The following is a 19,386-nucleotide window of genomic DNA, read 5'->3' on the forward strand; positions in this document are numbered from 1 at the left end:
GTCTGACCCTTCTAATAAGAAAACAACATGTGATTTTTCCTCATATCATCTTATTAGTTTGATCAATGAAAGTGTATTAGCATCATTCCTAATTAAGTTTTTTTATTTTCAAGTGTTTGTAACTCTGCCTGAATGTGTGCGCTGCAGGTGGCTGAGACACAAACCCCTCACAGCGGATGTCACTCTCCTGTTCTCGGGGCCCTGATTGACAACCTGGAGATCTCCATGATCCCGGCCCTGGTGCTGCTGCCTCTGCTGCTCCGGGCCGCAGCGCTGCACTACCTGCTGGGCATCATCATCCTGACAGCTCTGCCCAGCCTGGTCCTCTGGTACTACTACGCCACGCACCGCACGAGGAGACGCACCCTCTTCTTCCTTACTCTGGCGCTGTTCTCTCTGGCCTACATGTATTACCTCTTCATCACAGAGATTCTACCGCGTGGGGACGTCAGCCATCTGCAGCTGTGCACTGTGACTGCTGGGATGATCCTCACCATCGGATCTCTCATTCACACCAAGAGAGGCCCAGGGTTTCACACCACCTCCTATCACAGCCAGAGTGAGGAGGTTAACAAGGACTCTACACATCTTAATGGATCCATCCAATCAGCGGCCTCCTCCTCCTCTCCACAGAAAAGTGGAGCAGATGCTCTGTGTGCAAAACAATGCGACCCCCGTGGGCCGGACACTGTCGAACCTGTGGATCCTGCGTCAAGCGTCTGGACCACCACTGTGTCTGGTGGGTTGGATTTGATATTATAACATCTTTATACTTCTTTGAATTGTACATTCACACCACATCATGAAAGTGAATATTGAATTATGACAGATTAGATAACTGCCCTGTAATTACACAACAACGTTCATGTCTTAAGCAAAGACCCCTACTGTACCCACTGGTTTCCTCAGGGCCGTGCACAGACATTTTGGGGAGCGGGGGCTCAAGTGAAAAACTCTTTGCATCCAAAGATTGATTTTTAAATGGAAACTGCTCCCAGCAAAAATGTCTTGAAATGTAAACTTGAACTAGAAAACTGGTAAACTGGGATCTGTCTCAGGCCAACCAGGAAGACAGGGTGTCTATTTGTTTGTGAGCTTTATCAGACACTTTCCTGAACTGCACACTGCCAAGAACATTAAAGATGATGATGTCAGTTTTATAAATCTCTTTATACCTCATGCACAGTTTCTGAATTGTTTCATTGTCTGCAATAGACTTACAACCTCAAAGACAAAAGAATAACATGTATATATGATGTTAATCTTCCTGTTTATTATTCACATTTACTATATAGATAGAAACTCCAGAACCAACCATGATATACTGTGAGTATACTGAATCTATTACCACCAAACTAGAATAACCCACATGATAGTCTGGATCAGGAAATATTCAATAGTCTTTCAAATGTAAACTTCAAATACTACATCTACTGAGTTATTTTAAATACAGCAGGTATATGGAGCCAACATATCCAGGTCAGCTTGGGTCTCACAGATCTTTGTCTTGTGGGTCTGTGTTGTGTTTGTGTTGAGGTGTTGCAGGATAAACAGCTGTGTCGGACAGGCAAACCACCGCAGTTTCCTGCTGACCCTGTTGGTGTTCGTGCTGACCTCTCTGTATGGGATCAGTTTGGTGCTTTGCAGCATCTGTCCTCGGCAGTATGTCATGACGACTCTCTTCTACTTCCCCGGTGTCTACAGCCAGTCCAGGTACAGCACTCTATATATCATACATACATGTTTATGTATCATATCTTCTGTCTCATCCCAACAACTACATCAGAAGTCCACATTGAAAAAGTTCACCAAATTAATATAAACACAAAAATGTACTTTACTTGTTGCTATTAGATAATAGGTATGATATGATGATATTAGTAGAATTTGTAAGGACATATATTCTACTGCCTCATCTTTGATACATTGATGTATTAGAGCAGGGGTGTCAAACTCAAATACACAGTGGGCCGAAATAAAAAAATTGCTACAAGTCAAGGGTTCAACGTTTATTGAAAACTTATTGAAAGAACCTTAGTGCACATATTGAACCTGGAACTAACAAGGCCTATAGAGTATTGCCTATAAAACAACATTAATTATGAAATAAAAATAATAAATAATACATAAATAAATAAAAATAAAAGTAATAAAATCAGTTTCATTAATTGCTTATGGCTCTATCTGCAGTTTTTCCAGAGTAATTTCAAGTGGAAACATTTTCTACAGGCAAACAACAGCCAAAAATAATTTACTTCAAAGAAAAATCAAATGTCCTGTAGTAGCAAGAGAAAAAAAATGCAAAAATGAAACTGCATTAAAAACTGAAAATGCGTCAAAGCACCGTTTGCTGCTCTGTGATGCTCACTGTTCTGAGCCAGACACTTGGTGTCTCATCTTGGATACAAGTTCATCAATGTCTGGGGTCAGGCTCTGAGCTGAGGAAATCCTCAGGATTGAGTGAAGGTGCTCATCAGTAAGACGAGTCCTGTGTGAAGTTTTGTTTATCTTCATCAAAGAGAACAGTTGTTCACACAAGTATTTGCTGCCAAACATAGAGAGCGTTTGAGCAGCCTGGGAGCGCAGCTGGGGCATTGTGTCGGGGATGAAACGTGGAAACTCTGCAGCGCCCACAGACTCATATTTTGCCTTCAGACTACATTGGAGCTCAATCAGCTCCATTTGGAGGTTTGATGGTGCGTTTTCCACGTCAGCTGCAAATGGATTACTGAGCAGTTCAAACCTGCTTTTTTGGGCTTCAAAATCGGCAAATCGCCGTGTGAAGTCAGCACCAAGTATGCTGAGTTTTTCAGCAAACTGTGTAGTTGGGAAGGCAGCGACCTGCTCTTTCATTGTTTGGCAGTGCGGAAAATGGCTCAAGTTTTCCTGCAGCATCTGCGTCTCCCACAGGCGCAGCTTGGTTTTAAAAGCCCTCACTGTAGCGTCAGTGATGACACGGCCCCACCCCTGAAGCTGCAGGTTGAGCGCATTCAGGTGGCTCGTGATGTCACACAGAAACGCCACTTCACACAGAAACGTTTTATTTCGGAGCTCTGTTGTGCCTTTCCCTTTGCTTTCCATGAACTCACAGATCTCCTCACGCAACTGGAAAAATCTTTCCAGCACCTTTCCCTGGCTTAGCCATCGCACCTCTGTGTGATAGGGCAACAGAAAAGACTTGAACTGGCGGTGATTGGATCTGATAAAGTTAACCGCTAATGTTATGATGCTCATCAGATGTTCCATTTTCAAGGCTTTGCCACACAACGACTCCTGGTGTATGATGCAGTGATAAGCTGTCAACTCACTTGTGACGTTTTCCTCCTTCATCTTTTCTCGGATCCTCCCTACCAATCCACTCTTTTGACCGCACATCGCAGGCGCTCCATCTATTGTCAGTCCCACAAGTTTATCCCACGGCAGCCCCATTTTATCTACACATCTGGACACCTCTTCAAAGAGATCTTTCCCCGTAGTTCTGCCATGCATTGGGTGTAATCCCAAAAACTCTTCTGTTACGCACAGGCTTGAGTCCACTCCACGGATGAAAATTGACAGCTGGGCAGTATCAGAAGTGTCGGTGCGCAGCAAGGAGTATGCGATGAAATTTTTTCCTTTCCCACAAGCTGTTGTTGGAGATTGGCAGCAAGGGTGTTTCGGCTTAGGCTCACATTTAAAAATGCTTGCCTTTTTCTGGGTACACGGGTCGCAAACTTTAATCATGCAGTTGTTGACAAATTCCCCTCGGTAAAGGGCCGGGCTGATTTTGCAACCTCTGCTGCCACAATAAAACTGGCCTTAACAGCAGCCTCGCTTTGTGATTTGGGACAAAGTAACGTAGAACATAAGTAGCAACTAAAAGTAACGAAAGTAACGTAAAAAGCTAAGGAAGAACTAAGTAACGAACGTAGCAACGTAACGAAGTAACGTAGTAACGTAACGTAATGTAACGTAACGTAACGTAACTAAAAGTAACGTAAAGTAACGAAAAGTAGCGTAAAGTAACATAACGTAAAGTAACATAACGTGAAGTAACGTAAAGTAACGTAACGAAACGTAACGTAACGTAAAGTAACATAACGTGAAGTAACGTAACGTTAAGTAACGTAACGTGAAGTAACGTAAAGTAACGTAACGTGAAGTAACGTGAAAGTAATTAACGTATCGTAACGTAACGCGAACGCAAGTAACGAGTAACGTAAACGACGTAACGCGACGGAACGCAACGTAACGAACGTGAGGTAACGTAACGGACGTATGTCATGGAAATTTCCTGAATCTAACTGTCCTGTTATGTAAATGTACAGATCCTCTTGTCCTGACATAACTATGTTCAAAGTTCTGAAAACATAGTTATATAATTCTACTTAATGTTTGCATTTGTCTGATACCAAGAAATGTTCTTTCCTTTGAACCTAAACGTCCCTGGGACTATTTGATGTTCTGCCCAGTATCTATACACTCAGGAGAGGGGAGGGACATTTGACCCATTCTCTTTTGATGTCTGAGCGCTGGACACTCCCTGTCTGGCTGATATCGAAGGATGATGTGTAGCCCCTCGATCTGTGCATAAAAGCCCCCAACGGATTGGAGCCATTTGTCATATTCTTGAAACCTGTAGTGGCTTTGAGAATTCTGTCCCTATTTGGCCAAATAGTAACATTGTCACTCTGTTTGTGTTCAAATATATTCTCTGTAAATTGTTTCTCGACCATTAATTAAATACTTTGATATCATTGAATTGATCTCTCAGTCTGATGGTTTATTTCCTCACCAGGGAATTAAATACAAATTCCCACCACAACGTAAAGTAACGTAACGTAACTAAAAGTAACAAAGTAACTAAAAGTAACAAAGTGACGAAAAGTAACAAAGTAACTAAAAGTAACAAAGTAACGAAACGTAACGTAACGTAAAGTAACGTAAAGTAAAGTAACATAAAATAACGTAAACTAATGTAACGTAACGTAAAGTAACGTAAAGTAACGTAAAGTTACGTTAAGTAACGTTACGAAAAGTAACGAAAGGTTACAAAGTAACGAAAAGTAACAAAGTAACAAAAAGTTACTAAAAGTAACAAAGTAACTAAAAGTAACAAAGTAACTAAATGTAACAAAGTAACTAAAAGTAACGAAAAGTAACGAAAAGTAACTAAAAGTAACGAAAAGTAACGTCAAAGTAACAAAGTAACGAAAAGTAACAGTCACGAAAAGTAACTAAAAGTAACGTAAAGTAACGTAAACGTAACGTAAACTAACTAAAAGTAACGAACAGTAACGAAAAGTAACGTAAAGGAACGTAACGTAACGTAACGTAACGTGAAGTAACGTAACATAACGTAACGTGAAGAGTGAAAAGTAACAAAGTAACTAAATCTAACTAAAAGTAACAAAGTAACTAAAAGTAACAAAGTAAGGAAGTAACAAAATAACTAAAAGTAACAAAGTAACTAAATCTAACTAAAAGTAACAAAGTAACTAAAAGTAACAAAGTAACGAAAAGAACAAAGTCACGAAAAGTAACTAAAAGTAACAAAGTCACTAAAAGTAACAAAGTCACTAAAAGTAACGTAACGTTAACATGACGTAAAGTAACGTAACGTAACGTAACGTAACGAAAAGTTACAAAGTAACGAAAAGTAACTAAAAGTAACAAAGTAACGAAAAGTAACTAAAAGTAACTAAAAGTAACAAAGTCACGAAAAGTAACTAAAAGTAACAAAGTCACTAACAGTAACAAAGTCACTAAAAGTAACGTAACGTTAACATGACGTAAAGTAACGAAACGTAAAGTTTTAAATCATGTTTTAGTCTGATCGTTTGAGTCAATTTGAAGCATTGCATACTTTTTAGAGAAAAAGTAGAGAAATATAAAAATAAAATGATCCAGAATACTAGTCTGAAGGGGGCAGAAAGGTTGGGGTGTGTCTGAGTCTTCTTCAATCTGAGTTACTTAACGTGACCCACGAAAAGTCACGAAGTCACGAAGTCATGAAAAGTAACAAAAAGTAACAAAGTCACGAAAAGTAACTAAAAGTAACAAAGTCACGAAAAGTAACGTGACGTAAAGTAACGTAACGTAACTAAAAGTAGCGAAACGTAACTAAAAGTAACGAAAAGTTACTAAAAGTAACTGAAAGTAACGAAGTAACAAAGTAACTAAAAGTAACTAAGTAACCAAATGTAACTAAAAGTAACAAAGTAACAAAGTAACTAAAAGTAACAAAGTAACGAAAAGTAACAAAGTAACGAAAAGTAACAAAGTAACAAAAAGTAACTAAAAGTAACAAAGTAACGAAAAGTAACAAAGTCACGAAAAGTAACTAAAAGTAACAAAGTCACGAAAAGTAACTAAAAGTAACGTAACGTAAAGTAACGTAAAGTAACGTAAAGTAAAAGTAACAAAACGTAGCGAAGTAACAACTAAAAGTGCGTAACTAAAAGTAGCATGCGTAACTAAAAGTAACGTAACGTAAGGTGAAGTAAGGTGAAGTAACGAAAAGTAACAAAGTAACGAAAAGTAACTAAAACTAACAAAGTAACGAAAAGTAACAAAGTCACGAAAAGTAACTAAAAGTAACAAAGTCACGAAAAGTAACTAAAAGTAACGTAAAGTAACGTAACGTATAGTAAACTAACGTAAAGTAACGTAAAGTAACGTAACTAAAAGTAACTAAAAGTAACTAAAACTAACGTAACGTAACTAAAGTAGCATTAACGTGAAGTGAAGTAAGGTGAAATTACTAAAAGAAATAACGAAAGGAAAGTACAAAAGTAACTAAAAAGTAACTAAAAGTACAAAAGTAACTAAAAAGTAACTAAAAGTACAAAAGTAACTAAAAAGTAACTAAAAGTACAAAAGTAACTAAAAAGTAACTAAAAGTACAAAAGTAACGAAAAGTACAAAAGTAACTAAATGTAACTAAAAGTACAAAAGTAACTAAAAAGTAACTAAAAAGTAACTAAAAGTACAAAAGTAACTAAAAGTAAAAAGTAACTAAAAAGTAACGAAAAGTACAAAAGTAACTAAAAAGTAACTAAAAGTACAAAAGTAACTAAAAGTACAAAAGTAACTAAAAAGTAACTAAAAGTACAAAAGTAACTAAAAGTAACTAAAAGTACAAAAGTAAAGAAAAGTACAAAAGTAACTAAAAAGTAACAAAGTCACGAAAAGTAACTAAAAGTAACGTAACGTAACGTAACGTAAAGTAACTAAAAGTCACGTAACGTAAAGTAACGTACAGTAACTAAAAGTAACGTAACGTAACTAAAAGTAACGTAACGTAACTAAAAGTAACGTAACGTAAGGTGAAGTAAGGTGAAGTAACGAAAAGTAACAAAGTAACGAAAAGTAACTAAAACTAACAAAGTAACGAAAAGTAACAAAGTCACGAAAAGTAACTAAAAGTAACAAAGTCACGAAAGTAACTAAAGTAGCAATGAAGATGCAAGGTATAGTAAAATAACGAAAGTAACTAAATACAGTATAAAAGTAACTAAAAGTAACTAAAAGTACAAAAGTAACTAAAAGTAAAAAAGTAACTAAAAAGTAACGAAAAGTACAAAAGTAACTAAAAAGTAACTAAAAGTACAAAAGTAACGAAAAGTACAAAAGTAACTAAAAAGTAACTAAAAGTACAAAAGTAACTAAAAAGTAACTAAAAGTACAAAAGTAACGAAAAGTACAAAAGTAACTAAAAAGTAACAAAGTCACGAAAAGTAACTAAAAGTAACGTAACGTAACGTAAAGTAACGTAAAGTAACTAAAAGTCACGTAACGTAAAGTAACGTAAAGTAACGTACAGTAACTAAAAGTAGCGTAGCTAAGTAGCATAACTAAAAGTAACTAAAAGTACATCGCGTAAGGTGAAGTAAGGTGAAGTAACGAAAAGTAACAAAATACGAAAGTAACTAAAACTAACAAAGTAACGAAAAGTAACAAAGTCAAAAGTAACTAAAAGTAACAAAGTCACGAAAAGTAACTAAAAGTAACGTAAAGTAACGTAACGTATAGTAAACTAACGTAAAGTAACGTAAAGTAACGTAACTAAAAGTAACTAAAAGTAACTAAAAGTAACGTAACGTAACTAAAAGTAACGTAACGTAAGGTGAAGTAAGGTGAAGTAACGAAAAGTACAAAAGTAACGAAAAGTACAAAAGTAACTAAAAAGTAACTAAAAGTACAAAAGTAACTAAAAAGTTACTAAAAGTACAAAAGTAACTAAAAAGTAACTAAAAGTACAAAAGTAACTAAAAAGTAACTAAAAGTACAAAAGTAACTAAAAGTACAAAAGTAACTAAAAAGTAACTAAAAGTACAAAAGTAACTAAAAAGTAACTAAAAGTAAAAAGTAACGACAAGTACAAAAGTAACTAAAAAGTAACTAAAAGTACAAAGTAACTAAAAGTAACTAAAGGTACAAAAGTAACTAAAAGTACAAAGTAACTAAAAGTTCAAAAGTAACTAAAAAATGAAAAGTACAAAAGTAACTAAAAGTACAAAGTAACTAAAAGAAATGTGAAAGTACAAAAGTAACTAAAAGTACAAAAGTAACTAAAAGTAAAAATTTCAAAGTAACTAAGTACCTTTTAGTTACTTTTGTACTATACTATGTACTTTAGTTACTTTTAGTTACTTTGTACTTTTAGTTACTGAATACTGTGCTTAGTTACCTTTTAGTTACTTGCTACTTTTTTTAGTTACTTTTGTACTTTAGATTACTTTTGTACTTTAGTTACTTTTTGTGCACAGTTACTTTCGTTACTGTACTTTTAGTTACTTTGTACTTTAGTTACTTTTGTACTGTTGCACTTAGTTACTTTTGTACTCGTTACTTTAGTTACTTTGTACTTTAGTTACTTTTGTACTAGTTACTTTTTAATTTTGTACTTTTAGTTACTTTGTACTTAGTTCACACCTTTAGTTACTTTAGTTACTTTGTACTCAGTTGCCTTTGTACTATTCGTTTGTACTGGTACTTTTTACTTTGTACTTTAGCACTGCCTTTTAGTTACCACCAGCACTACTCATCATGAAAACATTTGGCATAGTATTGTCGCCAATATTCTGTATTTAATTTTAATTTTATTGACAAGTCTTATATGCTTTTTTTTTTCCTTTTAAGTTTGTTACTTGTTTTTTTTTGTTTTTTTTTAAGATGCTGGGGCATATAATATTCTTACAACAATTACACCAACTTTGTAGATGATTATAGAATTTGTGTAAGAATAGTTTGACAATGTAAGGAATGTATAAATGATAGGCATTGGTACTGTACAGTATGTAGTGCTAAGAACAAGCTGCAACGATGGACAACCTTTGATACATGCATCGTCAGCCCATAGAAATGTCATGAAAAAAATGGAATAGACGTAGAGTAGCGAGGGTCAGTGGAATGTCGTACGGCGAGAGTATTTTTTCTATTGAAAATGTCGGGCGGGTTCTGTGGGTGCTTGTTGAACTTCATTTACTTTGGATTGAGAGTGACTACCAATTTTACAGTGGTTTTATAATGAAATAATGCACAATTATTTTCTGTAGTTTTTATTTTTTATTTTTTATTTTAGTTACTTTTGTACTTTTAGTTACTTTTGTACTTTTAGTTACTTTTGTACTTTTAGTTACTTTTTAGTTACTTTTGTACTTTTAGTTACTTTTCAGTTACTTTTGTACTTTTAGTTACTTTTTAGTTACTTTTGTACTTTTAGTTACTTTTCAGTTACTTTTCATTACTTTTCGTTACTTTGTTACTTTTAGTTACTTTTCATTACGTTACGTTACGTTTCATTACTTTTCATTACGTTACTTTACCTTACTTTTTGTTACTTAGTTACTGTTCGTTACTTATTTATTGTTCGTCACTTAGTTACTTTTCGTTACTTTCAGTTACTTTTCGTTACTGTTCGTTACTGTTCGTTACATTTCGTTACTTTTCGTTACTTAGTTACTGTTCGTTACTTAGTTACTTTTCGCTACTTTTCGTTACTTTTCATTACTTTTAGTTACCTTGTTACTTTTCGTTACTTTGTTACTTTTAGTTACTTTGTTACTTTTAGTTACGTTTACTTACGTTACTTACGTTACGTTACGTTATGCGTTCACGTTACTTTACGTTACGTTACGTTTCGTTACTTTTCGTTACGTTACTTTACGTTACTTTTCGTTACTTAGTTACTGTTCGTTACTTATTTATTGTTCGTCACTTAGTTACTTTTCGTTACTTAGTTACTGTTCGTTACTTATTTATTGTTCGTCACTTAATTACTTTTCGTTACTTTTCGTTACTTTACATTACGTTACTTTACGTTACTTTACGTTACGTTTCGTTACTTTACATTATGTTACTTTACGTTACGTTACGTTACGTTACGTTACGTTACGTTGCTACGTTGCTACGCCATGCGTTCGTTACGTTACTTTCGTTGCGTTACGTTGCGTTCGTTACGTTCGTTACTTTTCGTTACTTCCGTTACTTAGTTACTGTTGATTACTTAGTTACTGTTCGTTACTTATTTATTGTTCGTCACTTAGTTACTTTTCGTTACTTTTCGTTACTTAGTTACTGTTCGTTACTTATTTATTGTTCGTCACTTAATTACTTTTCGTTACTTTTCGTTACTTTACATTACGTTACTTTACGTTACTTTACGTTACGTTTGTTACGTTACGTTACGTTACGTTACGTTACGTTACGTTACGTTACGTTACAGGTACATGGTGGCAACAGGAAATGTCTTGTTTGTTTTTGCATGTCTTCCACTTGGATGTAATTCCTCCTTGGTTGCACTTACTGCAACCATGTCAAACTGTGGCAAATGGGTCTCAAGACATTGTTAATGAAGGCATAAGATTACTGTGACTTTTCGTCAAACGCCATAATAGTGGCGTGGCGTCAAAGTTAATCAACTCGCCGTGAAACACGAAATTGCTGTAACTTCAGTCTCCCTCAAACTACATGTGAGATATGCGAAGATATGCGAAGATATTCATATGGTTTTAAGGAATGGGCGTGGCAAAATAACTGACTAGCGCCCCCTAAAGTGCAGCCCCGGCACTACGATTGGCCGACATCTACAAAAATCGATAGGGCCATGTGTCTTTTCATGACAAACAAAAAAGTCGCTTGGATAGATATGCTAGACCAAACTGGAAGCCCGCCATTTTGACTTTAGTGGCCATTTTGGCCATTTTCCACATTTTTACTTTGATGAACTTGTCGTAGGGCTTTCATCAGATCAACTTCAACTTGTCATCTCAACAAGATGGAGATATAAACTACCTCGGTATATATGATTTCATCACACGGTGTGACCGTGGCGTGGCGTAGCATTTTGATGACACGCCATCAAAACATGAGGTTCTGTATCTCGGACATATTTTGTCCAATCGAGTCCAAACTAGACATGTAAGACAAGAGTCCCGGCCTATTGACATCTACACAGAAATCATGGCTTAAAAACACAGCGCCACCTGCTGGCTACAGGAAGTGACATGTTTTATACTTTGATGCACTGCTCCTGGCTGCTTAACAATATAGAGCTCAAATGAGCTGAGAGAACAATAAAACACAGAAAAAATAGGTCAACACTGTTTGACACCAAATACATAAGAAACAAACTGAGCTGATAAAACTCAATACCACTGTACACGCACCAAGATACCTAAAATAACAACAAATGCCAATCATTTTAAAGTATGTCAGTTTTAAAAAATGTAAGTTTTGTCCAATGCTCTTGCATATATGCACACACAAATTAATTGTTCAATTCCTCAACTCTCCCCAGATCTTGTGCTACATGTCTGGTTTTAGCGTTCAGAGATGGAGAGAGGAGAAAGGTCAGAATTGTGACATTTCCTCAAACCGTGGCAACATTGAGGTGCGGTGAAGGATCATCCTTCGCCAAAGGACACGATGTTGTCATAACTCAAGTGTGCATAGTCCTATCACTACCAAACTTCTGTCACATGATTAGAGTCCAAGCCTAAACAGCTCTATGTGTCAATATTTCCTCAGTGTCATAGCGCCACCTACTGATTCGCCATGAAACAGGAAGTACTTTGTAAATCCACCCTGCAGTATCCAACCGGCTCCGAACTACTGACCTATGATCACAATCCTGACCTGAACACATCCATATATTAATATTAGTTCAGGGTCATAGCGCCACCTACTGATCAGTGTGATAATTAAGTTGTTGTAACATTGTCCAATTGACACAAAATTGCTCACGCTACATCAGAGCCCCTACTTGAAGAGATATATTAGTCTGTAGGTAATAATAGTGATGGCACCACCTACTGGGAACAGGAAGTAAGCTTTGTTTTACAACTATCATTCGATTTACATAAAATGTTCACAGTGTGATGTGCAATTGATAGCGTGGACCGTAATGAGCAATTAGCAGGCAAGGATCGACGTCGCGTGACGGACGCAGGAAGTGAAGCGTTTATCCTTGTCACAAAGAGCTCATATGCCTACAGAGAAAGACGATATCAAAGTTGTCAGACATACACTACCGTTCAAAAGTTTGGGGTCACTTAGAAATGTCCTTATTTTTCAAAGAAAAGCACTGTTTTTTTCAATGAAGATAACATTAAATTAATCAGAAATACACTCTATACATTGTTAATGTGGTAAATGACTATTCTAGGTGGAAACGTCTGGTTTTTAATGAAATATCTACATAGGTGTATAGAGGCCCATTTCCAGCAACTATCACTCCAGTGTTCTAATGGTACATTGTGTTTGCTAATCGCCTTAGAAGACTAATGGATGATTAGAAAACCCTTGAAAACCCTTGTGCAATTATGTTAGCACAGCTGAAAACTGTTTTGCTGGTGAGAGAAGCTATAAAACTGGCCTTCCTTTGAGCTAGTTGAGTATCTGGAGCATCACATTTGTGGGTTCGATTATACTCTCAAAATGGCCAGAAAAACAGAACTTTCATGTGAAACTCGCCAGTCTATTCTTGTTCTTAGAAATGAAGGCTATTCCATGCGAGAAATTGCGAAGAAACTGAAAATTTCCTACAACGGTGTGTACTACTCCCTTCAGAGAACAGCACAAACAGGCTCTAACCAGAGTAGAAAGAGAAGTGGGAGGCCCCGGTGCACAACTCAGCAAGAAGACAAGTATATTAGAGTCTCTAGTTTGAGAAATAGACGCCTCACAGGTCCTCAACTGGCAGCTTCTTTAAATGGTACCCGCAAAACGCCAGTGTCAACATCTACAGTGAAGAGGCGACTCCGGGATGCTGGCCTTCTAGGCAGAGTGGCAAAGAAAAAGCCATATCTGAGACTGGACAATAAAAAGAAAAGATTGATATGGGCAAAAGAACACAGACATTGGACAGAGGAAGATTGGAAAAAAGTGTTATGGACAGACGAATCAAAGTTTGAGGTGTTTGGATCACACAGAAGAACATTTGTGAGACGCAGAACAGGTGGAAAGATGCTGGAAGAGTGCCTGACGCCATCTGTCAAGCATGGTGGAGGTAATGTGATGGTCTGGGGCTGCTTTGGTGCTGGTAAAGTGGGAGATTTGTACAAGGTAAAAGGGATTTTAAATAAGGAAGGCTATCACTCCATTTTGCAATGCCATGCCATACCCTGTGGACAGCGCTTGATTGGAGCCAATTTCCTCCTACAACAGGACAATGACCCAAAGCACACCTCCAAATTATGCAAGAACTATTTAGGGAAGAAGCAGGCAGCTGGTCTGCTGTCTGTAATGGAGTGGCCAGCGCAGTCACCAGATCTCAACCCCATTGAGCTGTTGTGGGAGCAGCTTGACCGTATGGTACGCAAGAAGTGCCCATCAAGCAAATCCAACTTGTGGGAGGTGCTTCAGGAAGCGTGGGGTGAAATTTCTACAGATTACCTCAACAAATTAACAGCTAGAATGCCAAAGGTCTGCAATGCTGTAATTGCTGCAAATGGAGCATTCTTTGACGAAAGCAAAGTTTGAAGAACAAAATTAATATTTCAAATAAAAATCATTATTTCTAACCTTGTCAATGTCTTGACTATATTTTCTATTCATTTTGCAACTCATTTGATAAATAAAAGTGTGAGTTTTCATGGAAAACACGAAATTGTCTGGGTGACCCCAAACTTTTGAACGGTAGTGTATATGTTTTAGTTTCTCACAAATATGAGAAACTAAAATATACAAAAAATGAAAATGAGAAACAAATTGCTGGACCTCTACAAGAGAGGACATTAATCTAAATAACAAGAATGTACATATATCTTAATAAAACTTCTTTGCTTTGCCACAGTGCATTTTCTTCAGTGAACCAATCAAAAGAGGTCACTGTATTTACTACAGTGAATATGATATCTAACCACAAGGATTATCATGTCAGTAATGTTAGAATTTGATGCATGTAGACGGTCCTAATGAAAAGGGATCTGGGAGTGAAAACAGGCAGCTGTTTCCTCAATGTCCTCGAAGCGTGTTTGATGCAATTAACGTTTTGTCCTGTGGGAGGCAGTAATACATGTACAACACGTACCGAATACGTAGACAGAAGAAGAAGAAGAAGAAGAATGGTACTGCGCATGCCCAGAACACTGTCTGGTTGTGAACACTTATGAACTGTCAGGTCAGACTCATGACGGACGTGTTAGAGAACAGTGTCAGAGAACTGAGGACTTCAACAGAAGAGTATGTATTTTATTGTTTAATATAAAGTACCGACGCGGTAGATAAACAGCAGACGGTCCGGATTATAAATAAATCTGAACAGGTGTTTACAAACTCCTGAGTCTGAGGTGATGCAACATGGCAGCAGCTGCTGTCAATAGGTGTTTGCTCTCAGCGCTCAGGACAAACACACGGTGTCGAAGCCGAGGACTTCACTCTGTGGCCGGGAGGACAGTGAGCCCGGTGTCCTCTGGTCCTCCATGTGACCACAGGGGAGCAGACGGAGACACGAGGCTGGACAGGAGAGCTCCTGGCTGGGACAGGAGGAGCAGCAGGTCCGCTCTTCTGCTCGGGTCAGTGTCTGTGGCTCTGGGACTGTGTGGTCTGCTGGACAGACAGGAGGAGGAAACAGACAGAGGAGGGTCAGTGTCCAGACGGTTTGTGGATCACATCCTGCCATCAGCTCACTGTGCGTCTCCCTTCAAACCTGACAGCCCCCGGTACAAATACAACTTCATTGCAGATGTGGTGGAGAAGTCAGCTCCAGCTGTGGTGTACATTGAAATCGTTGGCAGGTGAGTTGTCTGAGAAGCACTTAAATTAATCAGTTATAATTCTGAACATGTGCTATTCTATGCACTTATTTTCTGAACACAACTTCAACAAATACATGAGAAAAGTTGCTTGTTTACTCTTTCATAACTTCAGATTAAATGCTTTTTAAATGCTGTTTGTGGTCATGTGATTAACTGTGTCTTTGTTCGTGCTCCACTAAATCACATGATAAGATATATAGGAGGCCATTAGCTGGGTCATTCATACCTGATCTTAGTGAAGCTGCCTGTTTGTTCTCTAAGTTTGGAGTCAAATGCCAAAATAATGTTTTCCTCTCTGTGTAGATTAGCTTCAATAATGCAGTTTTGTTCCATTCTGAATCAGATTAACAGTTTTTTCCGTTTTTCAGACACCCGTTTTCAGGAAGAGAAGTCCCAGTGTCAAATGGCTCTGGTTTCATTATCAGCAGTGATGGTCTCATTGTCACCAATGCCCATGTTGTGGCCAACAAGAGGGGCGTCCGTGTGAAGCTCACCAACGGAGAGATGTTCAACGCCACCGTGCAGGACGTTGATCCGGTGGCAGACATCGCCACCATCAAAATCACTGCAAAAGTAGGCAACAAGCTACAAAACATCTACTGACTGGACTATATGTTTAGTTTTTATTTTACTGGGACTTCATTAGCTTCCATTACTAGTGGCTGGTAAGAGGTCCTCACAATAACACACAGTCAGAGACTGAATTAGAAAATGAAAGCAGAAGTAAACTAGACTGGCGCTTAGTAAAGTGCATACCTCTGCTAGGGCCAAACCATCCTGATTTTCTAGTTCTTATGGTAAAAATATTAAAGAAAAAATAATTTCTCTGATAACCTAATTTATTTATTGGTAATAAAACATAGTAAAGAAATTGAAAAAAAAGATATCCTGCATCTTCCCCATAATCCACATCCACATGGTGAAAATCAGTGAAGTAGTTTTCGTTTAATGCTGCTGACAAATACACCAGCCAACAAACAGACCCAGGTGACAACATAACCTTCTTGGCAGAGTTAACAAAATCAAGTTAACTGTTTAACAGTTGACAATAAATACTCAGAGGGTTAGTAATAACACATTCTGAATTCCTTCAAGCTTTACTTTACTATTTTATTTGTCAGGGTCTGTGCATATTAATAACATTTCTGAAAATATGCCAGAGTTTGCCACAGAGGCTATTTTTCCTCTGTAGTCCCTTGGCAGGCAATAAAAGTGCATTCAAATTATATGACTTTATTATGAGATAATATTCAGACTTTGTTCTGGTGCTTTTTCGTCACTCTAGTTTTCCTTATTTGAATAACTTAACTGTGACTGATGCATCTTCTAAAAGAACTGAAACTAAAATATGTCAAAGCTAATGAATTGTCCTCTTTTTGTCTCACCAGTAACAACTTGAATAAAGTCATCTTTATTCAGAGGTCATTTTGTTGCTGTTCATTGTTGGCACTAAGGAAACATAAGAACTGAAGTCAACATCTGTATTTTGGAGCAGGACAGTCAAATGATCGATTGGATCATTTAAGTGAGGATGTTCTGTTAAACTCCGCTCTCCTCTCCCCTGTCTTGCAGAATCCTTTACCCACGCTCACCCTTGGCAAATCCTCTGACGTTCGGCAGGGAGAGTTTGTGGTCGCCATGGGAAGCCCGTTTGCGTTACGGAATACGATCACGTCGGGAATCGTCAGCTCAGTGCAGAGAGGCAGTAAAGAGCTGGGCCTGTCCAACTCGAACATGGACTACATACAGACAGATGCAACCATTGATGTGAGTATAAGGGATGTAGATGAATCTGTATTCATCTAGTGACGGTGTGTAATTCCCCTTCGGTTTACGTATGACCTATTTTAAGAAGCAGGAATATTTCCAAACGTCATGAGTACAAAAGTAAATCAGGAAAAAATGAGCCCGCCTAGTGGATTTGCTGTGACTTATTCTCATATCATGCTCCTCTTTATCGTCACTTTATGACTGATTTGTTTTGCAGTTTGGAAATTCTGGAGGTCCCCTGATTAATCTGGTGAGTCACTGTTTTCGTATCCTGTTTGAAAGAGTTAATCATCACATTCAGACGTCAGCAAACCTGTTCTGACGACTGCGATGGTTAATGTTTGTGTAGACAGAGATTTTAACTGTTTTACTTACTGTAATTACAGCTGTTAATGTGTTTATTACAAACTGTTGACTCTGGTTCAAGTGTGAGGATCACCTCTTATTTCAATGTGTTGCCTCTTCTCTTTATAAGGATGGTGAAGTCATCGGTATAAACACCATGAAGGTCACTGCAGGGATCTCCTTTGCTATTCCATCCGATCACCTCAGAGGTTTCCTTGATAAAGCAGCGAAAAGAAAGAGTAAGAGCAGACTCAAGAATCAACAGCTGCACACCACATCCTCTTCTTTCTGTCCTCCATGTTCTCTGAAGCCTCCAGCTGTTCTCTCTTGTTAAGGATTTATTTTTACACATCATATTTATGTCCATCTTCCACAAGGTTCCAGGTCTGGTGAGTCAGACACGAAGCGGCGATACATCGGTGTGATGATGCTGACACTGACCCCGAGGTAAATGCCTCATGCTCAGAATTGTCGCAGTAAAAGTGTTGTTACATCAGCGTTATGTCTGAAATCACTCGTTTCTGTTTTTTTTTTTACCTTTACCTTTACCTCAGCATTATTACTGAGTTGAAGTTAAGAGACCCATCCTTCCCTGACGTGACACATGGCATCCTGATTCACAGAGTCATCATGGGCTCCCCGGCCAACAGGTAGGCAGACCAAGCTCCCGTGTGTGTGTGGAGGAGTGGTGCTTCTTGTTTTAAAAGCTGAAATTCATCTGGTGTCAGGGTTTTGGTGTTGAAGTGAATTTAATGCAGCATTAATAACACACATTAATAACTAGAATGTCACTCAGTAAAGCAAATACCTCTGCCAAGGCCCAACTTTCCCCCTGAATTCATTCCAGCTGCACCAAATTCCACACACTCATAGATATCAGTCCCCTAAAAGTACCAGTTTTTACAAAAAAAAATCATATCCTTGAAGTGTTCCCTGTGAAAACGTTCACTCACAATGTTAAAGTGAAAATGACAAACAAACTTGGATCTGCACTAAAATTGACTGTGTTCTCCACTGACCCATACCTCATCCTTTCTACAAGTTTGGTGGTAATCCGTTCAGTTGTTTTGGTGTAATCTTGCTTACAAACAAACAAACAAACACAAATGCACAGGGGTGACAACAGCCTCCTTGGTGGACATAAAACATAACAGACATGGATAAGTATTTGAATCACCTTTTGAAATTGTTGACAGACGTAAGAAGGTGCAAAAGTATGATTGTGATTTATCCAAGATGCAAGTTTTGGAAAGCTAAAGCTCATATTTGTTTCAGAGCGGGCATGCTACCTGGAGATGTGGTGGTGGAGATTAACGGAGTGAAGGTGAACACGTCGGAGGAGATCTACCAGGCCGTACGCAGCAGCGACCAAATCACCATGATGGTGCAGAGAGAAGACGAACTGCTTCGGCTGCAAATGACTCCCGAGTCCACAGAGTGACACTCGTTACCGCTGGTTGGCCAGATTATCAGATTGTTACGTAAATATTTACGAGAAGAAAACTGATGGCAACTGTGACCGGCACGTAAAATGTATTTGACTGTACTCTAGACTTGTTCAAATGTTGTAACTGCAAATGGAAAAAACTACTGTTCAACAGCACTGTCACTTAAATTATTTCATGTTTTCTCTACATGGCCGTGAACCAAATAATTATATATATGTTCATTTGTCAAACACTGACAGCTTGAGTGTGTGAACCTGCCAGTATCTTAAGATGCATTAACAGTCCAGTATTTAGTCTCAGGTTTTTCTGAGCACGTTGAGCAAAGTGTATTTTCTACCTCTACAATGTTTTACTTCTTACTTGGCAGAGCGTGGGGGCCTGTGGCCAGGCGGTCGAGTGGGTTGTCACATTAACCCTGAAGGTTGATGATTTGATCCCAAGCTCCTCTAGTCCACATGCTGAAGGGCTGATGGGCAAGATACTGAACCTTTTATTGCCATGTGTGATAGAAAAGCAATGAGTGGTTATAAAGGCTGTACTTAGGCTGTACTTAGTCAGTGTCATTTTGTAACTTGAGTTTC

General features: G+C 37.9%; 1 protein-coding gene and 1 long non-coding RNA gene across 2 annotated transcripts; both read left to right on the forward strand.

Annotated features, from left to right (window-relative positions):
- The first annotated feature begins 1,509 nt into the window (after positions 1-1,509).
- On the forward strand, positions 1,510-4,741 carry LOC124852588. The gene is made up of 2 exons (XR_007032993.1): positions 1,510-1,713; positions 4,452-4,741. It is a non-coding gene; the product is annotated as an uncharacterized LOC124852588 (long non-coding RNA).
- Positions 4,742-14,548: 9,807 nt separating this feature from the next.
- Positions 14,549-19,351, forward strand: LOC118116153 (serine protease HTRA2, mitochondrial). The gene is made up of 8 exons (XM_035167521.2): positions 14,549-15,221; positions 15,611-15,815; positions 16,815-17,009; positions 17,230-17,262; positions 17,488-17,596; positions 17,735-17,804; positions 17,912-18,007; positions 18,633-19,351. Exons 1-8 carry the CDS (start codon positions 14,785-14,787, stop codon positions 18,796-18,798), a joined length of 1,311 nt encoding a protein of 436 aa, XP_035023412.1. The 5' UTR covers positions 14,549-14,784; the 3' UTR covers positions 18,799-19,351.
- Positions 19,352-19,386: the final 35 nt, after the last annotated feature.

This window comes from Hippoglossus stenolepis, chromosome 10 (assembly GCF_022539355.2).
Source record: "Hippoglossus stenolepis isolate QCI-W04-F060 chromosome 10, HSTE1.2, whole genome shotgun sequence".
NCBI classification, from domain to species: Eukaryota; Metazoa; Chordata; class Actinopteri; order Pleuronectiformes; family Pleuronectidae; genus Hippoglossus; species Hippoglossus stenolepis.